The 8,110-nt window shown below is 32.3% G+C and overlaps 1 protein-coding gene across 2 annotated transcripts; it reads right to left on the reverse strand.

The window, feature by feature from the left end:
- Positions 1 to 1,322: 1,322 nt before the first annotated feature.
- Positions 1,323 to 6,312, reverse strand: LOC123295802 (DDB1- and CUL4-associated factor 8). 2 transcript variants are annotated; one of them, XM_044877263.1, is made up of 6 exons: positions 5,725 to 6,312; positions 4,269 to 4,971; positions 3,477 to 3,657; positions 3,139 to 3,417; positions 2,076 to 2,309; positions 1,323 to 1,779 (listed from the first exon to the last, which is right to left on the reverse strand). In XM_044877263.1, the coding sequence occupies exons 1-6, from the start codon at positions 6,200 to 6,202 to the stop codon at positions 1,603 to 1,605; spliced, it is 2,052 nt and encodes a 683-aa protein (XP_044733198.1). In that variant the 5' UTR covers positions 6,203 to 6,312; the 3' UTR covers positions 1,323 to 1,602. The 2 variants fall into 2 exon arrangements, with proteins under 2 accessions (XP_044733198.1, XP_044733197.1); XM_044877262.1 differs by having other exon boundaries at positions 1,464 to 1,779; positions 4,269 to 4,974.
- Between the last annotated feature and the right edge of the window lie 1,798 nt (positions 6,313 to 8,110).

Consider the following 8,110-nt stretch of genomic DNA (forward strand, 5'->3'; position numbering starts at 1 on the left):
GTAAATAAAAATAGTGATTCCAAATTTTTGGCTACCCTGTACGTTATTAAGAAGTTTTAAATATTCCTACATACTTTTCAGAATAAGCAAAACTTCTTATAAAGAATGACTTTTTTTCTTAAAATGCAAAATAAGGAAATTTACAAGTATAGTTACCTCTATCCGGGGACACACTGTATATTTCGACTGTAAATTGAAACCGATTATTCCGAATTACATTAAGTTCATCAATTTTTATTTTTCAAAACAAAGAATTCCATTGCATTCATTACTGTAAATATTACGATTTTCTATGAAAATCGATTTCTCACGTATCAGCATCTATTCAAATCACGAAGTTCGGAGACATTCTGGAAAATTAGTATAGACAGAACTTTAATTCAACTTCTCTATTCTTCTTGTTCTTGTGAGCAGATTTTCAACCATTCTGAAATCAGTTTCTTAATGTAACAGGTCGACATATTTAGCGTTGCAGACTAACTACACCCTCTCCCCCAACTAGAACTAGACTTTTTTGGAATAACTATCGACTAAACCGTTTCTTCCCTTTATGAATCGATTAAGTCAGAAGTATCGGCCGATAGAAGGTTTGCAATATGTTGAGTCTGAATTAAATATGAAAGTAAAAAACATGTTTATTATTTAAATAAAATATTTAAACTTTGTCAGTTGTTGATTTTTAATCTTATAAATAAATTGTTAATTTAAACATTTCAATTTTGTAATTTTTTTATCTGCCTGTAAACATGAACACTCCATAATTAGAACCATGGAGGTTATAAAGAAGGAGAAGAACGATCGCTATAAAAAATATTGTAACTAAAATAAGTGAGGCGCTGGGATCGCTAAGTTGTCTCATTAAAAGCGGGCTGTTGTGCGCTAATTTCAAATGATCTATCACCGTTTAATATACGTGTATATAATATCATTCAAAGGAAAAAAAAGAAGCAAATAATGAAATTATTATTATTATTTACTAATTAATAAATTATAAATTATCTATTCTACTTTATAAATTTGAATGGTACTAACTTCATCTACTTGTACTCATAAACAGCTAACTTCGCAAATACTACTTACCGACAACAGCGCGGCTGGTGGCTGAAAAGTGAACCATAAATTCTACAAATTTTCAGGGACAGAGCGATCGTTCTCCTTCTCTATAACCTCCATGATTAGAACGTTAGTAGGTCGAATGGCCGCCATAATTGTGTTGCTTTTTTAAATTTAACACTTTCTAAATAGGGTATCTCAACAATTAACTCAGTCAATTGTTTGTTTTCACTTGTTAGATAATATTTTTATTAACTCATAAATTTCAACTGATTTAATAATGTTTACAAACGTAATATGTACACAAGTTTACTTATATTTAACCTAGAATTTTACGAGATTGGGGGAAAAAATGTATTGTTTTTAAATGAGATAAATAATCTTTTGAATAATATTTTTTTGTTTTTGTAATAACATTAATAATATATACTTCTCCTTGTGGATTTTACATTTAAATAAATTATAAATAAAATTAATAGCAATCAATAACTAGATGTAAAGAGAGGAAAAGAAAAAGAGGGGAAAAATATTAGGTATTTGAAGAATCAATTACGATGGTAAACATTCGACGTTACCATCTTGTTCATCCGTATCAGATGTACTAGATGTATTAGAGCTGTTATCGGTACCAGTACCATCATTATCCGAAAAATTGTTACTTTCTTCATCACCCCCACCACCTTGTTCATCACTGTTACGGCTACCAGATCGTCGTCTTCTGAAAATCTTTAAAACAATTACGTACATTAAAATCAAACAACGTACAACACAATTTCCTTAATATACAGATTGTTTTCAAAAGCTTTGCTAATAGAGACTCAATGTTTAAATATATAAAAAAATCCGTAGCGGGTAGTATAATTTTTCTATCACTATTTCGAATCCAACAAGCTTATTAAGAGACGAAATTGTATAAATAATATTTTTTAAATGTAAATTAATATTAATTATTTATGGTACAGAAGTAAAGATGAAGCCCCCCGAAAAATAAAAAGAATACGAACTAATATGCGGTTACTTACTGTTGCACCATGTGGTGTTTGTTGCATAACTCTCCATAACATCCAAATCATTCTGTTGTCTTCATGATCGTGGAAAGCATTTAAACTTCTTACACGAATATTACCAAGAAATGTTTTTGATAAGCCATTCATATTATTTGGTTCTTCACGTGATGGCAACCATACTTTTACATCCGAATCTAAACCACTGCTGGCTAATACTGGCATCGATGGATGTGGTTCTAAACAATTAACCTATAAACAAAAAATAGGGAATATTCATGAAATTTAAATTTGGTTCCAATATTTTTCTTCCGTAACTTTAATGACTGGACATTTCAACTAAACCATTATTTTAGTAATTAATTACTTTAAATTAATTTAATAAAAGTACAAATTCAGTGAGAGCATTTAAAAATTTCTAAAACGGAAATTCAAATTTTTATACGGACGTGACATCAAAGTACGGGCTTGTCAAATTTGTTGACATACTGTATGATATTAATTACTTACATTTTATATGGTATTTCATTAAATTATATTATTCTACGGCTTTTTATTAGAAAACTTAATAAAAACGAGTGTAAATTCCGTGTTGTAAATTCTTTTTTTTAAATTGTAAATTATACATTGAACTGTCACCAATTGACTGATCACGTACTTATACGTCATCAACAAAGAGCGCCAAAAAACTACGTTTAAATATCACAAAATTATAATGTATTTTAAATATTTTTTTACACTTAATTACAGCATTTTTAAGCAGTATTTATATTTTTTACTTTGTTATAACGGTGTAAACAATGAATTAAAAATATTAAAAAAAATACATGAATATTTTCTATTGTAAGGGCAAAAATTTTAAGGTTATTATGATGAAAATACTATTTCAGGTATTTCCAGCATAGAGTAGTTGCTATTCCTATGCTTGAACAATTTAATTAATTTTAATTTAATTAATATCTCGAAAACAAAAACTGCGCGGTGCTATTTTTACCCGACTGAGCAACACAAAGGATTTAGTTTTGAATAAGCCATTGATTTCACTAAATATGAATTAAAAAAAAGGGTAATATTAACTTACCACTCCTTTATCAGCTAATAAAAATTGTACAATTCCCTCGGATTGTTTATCCCAGAAAAATATATTACCACAGTCTGATCCACTTATAACATACTCGGAGCGTGGTCCAAAGAAGTTAACACCTTTAATGGTAGCACCGTTACGATGTCCTTGATATGTGTGTATTGCTTCATCACCAGGTGATTCTGAATCGAATAAATAAATATCGTCATCGTTGTATGATGCTAAAATTTCTCGTCCACAATAATTATAAACGGACGCTGTGATATGACGTTCAGTCTGTTCAAAAAAATAAACAAATAATAACTGCTACGTCTCAGATCGTAGAAAATATTTACCCCTTTAGTTTTCGCTTGAAATGTTTTCATTGAGGCACCATCTTTCGGTATAAATCGTTGATCGTAAACTACAACGGATTCATCATGGCCACTAACACAAAATTCGTTTGACTTTAATGGATTCGAGTGAATACTGTACAACGGAATTTTTTTATTCTCTTTATTCATCACATAAGTTACTCTGGAAAAAAAGAAACAAAAAAAATTATATTAACCCGTCAGCACGCGTGTTATGAGCATTTCGATAATAAATTAAAATTAGCTCGAACAGTACAGCATTCTCCATTCTCCGAAGTGTACAGAAGAAGCCTAGTTAATTGGACAGACGGACTCGACGTTTAAAAAATGTCTGGAGTGTCATCAACTGAAGGTGCCAAGGTAAGCACTTTTTAGACTGTCAAATTGATGGGAACTTTTTTCTTTTGGTTTTCTTGGTATGTACTTGTTCTTCGAAGTGTACACAAGAGACCCAGGTGATTGGACAGGCGGACTTGAACTTTAAGAAAGGTCTGGAGTCTCTTGACCTTGAGTAAACCGGTGAAATTTAATTTTTCTGCCTTTCAAGTTAATAGGAATCTTTTTCTTCCAGTTTTTTTGGCATGTATTTGTTCCTCGATGTGTACAGAAGAGAGCCAGGTGATTGGACAGACGGACTCGTCCTTTATTTTCTTTTACTACTTTGGCGGGTAAAAAAACAACCGCTGGTAATTTCAGGGGTATAAAAAGGAAGATAAGGAAGGCATGAACAGAAAAAAAAACATGCTAGAGAAATAATATGATAAGATAAAATACTTGTTAGGTTTTGTAGCTCGAACATCATGACTGTAAACCAAAGCATCTTCTCCACAACTGAGTACGATATGAGGTTGATCGGATAATAAGGTCAGTTTATGTGATGCCCCACGATGTTGTCCCAATTTTCTGGAGCCTCTTAAACCATCCTGACCTAATTGCCAAAGCCATACTTGTCCATCTCGGGCACTAGTTACCAACTGCAATTCACTTTCACAACTCAACGCTAAGAATTTACTTTGAAAGACATTACTACGATGTTTTGTAACCCAAGAGGTTTTCCGTCTACCCAATGCCCAATCCCAAATAACAACACGTAAATCATCCGATGCACTAGCAATTAAATTACCCGTCGGATTAAAACCTAACGCATTTACACAGCCATCATGGTATTCCATCATCGATGCCAATTCGAAACGTTGAGCAACATGTAACGAGCCATAATAACGTTGTTGGAATTGTATATGGCCATTTAATTTGGCACTGTAGCCCGTTTGACGTTTTAATATTTCTGGAAGAGCATACCAATTTGGTGGTAATTTTGGATTACATATTTTAGCGTAAGACGGAGGCATTGGTTGTGAGTCCACATTATCTGTTGTTGATTCATCTAATTCTGGAAATTCGTCCGATGTGTTTACAGCAGATGTTGAAGATGACTCATATATTGAACAATCAGAATTATTATCACTTGGTTCTTCTGCTTCTAAAACAAGTAGATTTGATAAGATTATATTACGCAAATATCCCAATGTCATGTCTAAAAAAATCGGAGCTGTTATTGAGGACTTCCAAGTAAAAATCATTCATTGATGCGACTACTTATACAATTCGAATTTTTTGTCAAATATTTTCATTTTTTGATTGTTTTTCAGATAAACACTATTGCATACCTTTCTACGTATTGTCGAAAAGCTTGCGAGGATGCCATACCAAGAAGGTCTTAACAGATTAGGAGATAATCTGAAAAACCAACAATTAAAGGCATGGACCAGCTACGAGGGAGGGCGAATCGCCAAAAGCCTGTTGGGTGAAGGAAACTCGCTCGGTAACAGAGCCAAGGAGATCTTGAAACTAAACAGAGCTGATATTGGAGGTCATCGTAGAGTTACTCACAGGGCATGATAACCTGAACAAGTTCCAACATCAAATTGGAAAAAGATAATCTCCCGCGTGTGACAGTTACATCACTTTCTCTGTTACTGCCCGACGCTCATACAGCAGCGAAGGAAATAGTTTGGTCCGGCCGAACCAGAAGAAATTAGGAAACTCAGCGTTAGGCAGATCCTGGGTTTCAGTACATCAGTTGGTTATAATAGCCACTGAAATGTGTAGCGGGGATAGAGTACAAGGGTCTATTTGGCTAAGTGCTCTGAACCATTGCTTCGAGGCGCGATGCTCGAGCATGACCCGCTAACCTCCATACTCATACGTATTGTCAAAATAATCTCCTTACCCGTAACAACTGGTTCTGCCGTTTCTCTATTTTCACTATTTTCATTTTCTTTTTTTCTTGTTGTATCGACACATATAAAAGAATAATTCTCATCTGCCGTATCTGATTTCTCAGATGCACTCGATACACTATCATCGGTAGTTAATTCATCAACCCACGTATTTTTTCTACGAAAATGACGATTTTTTACATTCGCTTTAATTTTCGGAAATTCTACATTCTTATTTGTTTCAGACGGTTGATGTTCATCTGGATTTTGATTTTCTAATAACGATACACTTGTACTCGGTTGTGCAACAACAACAACATCTGTCTTTATATTTTCTACATCGGTTTCGGATACTTTAACCTTTGTTTTCGTTTCAATTTCATTATTATCATTATCTATATTATTCGTTGTGATATTATTTTGTTCGGTCGTTTCGACTTCATTTTGTTCTTGACTTTTGATTGGGGTTATATCAGTTGTCACATCCATTTTTTTATCTTATCGAACATATAAATAAATGGATAATGGTCTGATATGTCTTATATCTGTGAATTCTAATATTTTTAATAACTATTGACAGTTCTCAACTATTCATATTTAAATATAATAATATTTATTTATTTATTTAATTATAAAACGACATTATAGAAAATTGTACTATTTTTAATTGTAATAATACGTCACACTCAAACTGCACAAAATAATAATAGAACTTAGGTTTTGGAATTCAACTTTGTATCAAAAATTTCGATGAACTTTTATTACTGTTTTGTTATGATTCTGATTACACATGTCACGGCACGGCCACTACAGTACTGCCACTAGCAAGGCATACGACGGCTGTGAAGTTACGTCTTGTAGTTGCAGGCATAATTTATTTAAGTAAATATCTACCTACCTAGTCATTTAGTTATTTGATTACAGACAATGTGGGTAGCATAGCAAATTAGCAAGTACTATCCTATTTAAAATAGAAAGTTTTAAAATCCGAGGGTTCCAACGATAGAAAGATTTATAAAGAAGATTTCCATCAAATTTCAAAGAAATCGGTCGAGTAGAACTTGAGATATACTCATTTTAGATTAATCGGTGATCCTAGATGCATACATTGGGGCTTTTTTCTACATCATATGCAATTTCTTGCCAAGTTATTTTATAACTTCATTATTAGAAAATCCGCAGTATCTCCAAAAATAACACGAATTTTGTAAAATTCGTTTAAGGACATATTCTTAAGGGTCTAACATATAAAAATATGCAAAAAAATCGATTTCTAGACCAGGATATTGCCTTAATTGAAGCAGGCAAACATGCCAAGCAGACGAGTGTGACCATTTTAATTTAAAAAAACAATGTTTCGTTAATTCTAAAATATTGGATTTTAGAACTTTAAAAATGCATGGTAGCTTTAAGCATTTGTTTAGATTTTTAGAATAATAACTACTTATCTAAAATAGGTTTGCCTACAATACAAATATGTATAGTTCTTTCAGATCTGTCAAATAAAATGTACCATAGAATAATATTGGAATCATCTGGTGCTATCTTCTATATACCGTATATTAGTTACTATTACATTTTAGTAGCGTTACACGACGCTCTATGGCGCTGGCAATCAACTCGACAAAGTATGGCGCAATAAAAAATTTGGCATTTCATTTTAATACATCAACGACCTAATATAATAATAACCATAGAACCATGGGGGTTATAAAGAAGGAGAACGATCGCAATAGAAAATATTGTCCCCAAAATATGGACAAAATAAGTGAGGCGTTGGGATCGCTAAGTTGTCTCATTAAATGCGGGCTGTTGTGCGCTAATATACTACTTACTGACGACAGCGCGGCTGGTGGCTGAAAAATGAACTATAAATTCTACAAATTTTCAGGGGCGGGTGCGCTAATGCTTTAGCACGTAGCGATCGTTCTCCTTCTTTATAACCTCCATGCATAGAACCATAGAATATATCGATGTTTTATAATAAAATATCTTGTGTACTTACCTAATTGTATGTATTTAAAAAAAAAGCGAAGATATAAATGCAAACTACTGCGATTATTTTTGAAATATTCATGTATTTTGGACTACTTAAGCGTCACATATCTGAAACTGAGAAATTTTCCACAAATGGTGAAACGTGCGAAATGAAAATTCGTTCTAAAATAAATACGTAGGTATATATTCAGCAATTGAATAAAAAAAAAAAAGGTTTTATATGAAATAAAAACGATAAATATACAAATTCACAACTTTCTTTAATGAAAATAATGTACATTGTTTTATTGCCTAGACCACCATAATATAATACACATCAGAATAGGGTCCTTGGTATAACTGGAAACCCCGAAACAGGTTCTTTTCTTATTTATTTATATAAAAAAATTAATATATTTC

The sequence above is a fragment of the Chrysoperla carnea genome, chromosome 3, assembly GCF_905475395.1.
Source record: "Chrysoperla carnea chromosome 3, inChrCarn1.1, whole genome shotgun sequence".
NCBI classification, from domain to species: Eukaryota; Metazoa; Arthropoda; class Insecta; order Neuroptera; family Chrysopidae; genus Chrysoperla; species Chrysoperla carnea.

Bases quoted from the DNA above. Each gene is read 5' to 3' on its own strand.
- LOC123295802 (XM_044877262.1), bottom strand. From the start codon at position 6,202: ATGGATGTGACAACTGATATAACCCCAATCAAAAGTCAAGAACAAAAT. The intron at 3,658-4,268 runs GTATTTTATCTT...CTTTTTTTCCAG, and splicing joins CGAGCTACAAAACCTAACAA to AGTAACTTATGTGATGAATA. The intron at 1,780-2,075 runs GTAAGTAACCGC...ATTGTTTTAAAG, and splicing joins AAACACCACATGGTGCAACA to ATTTTCAGAAGACGACGATC.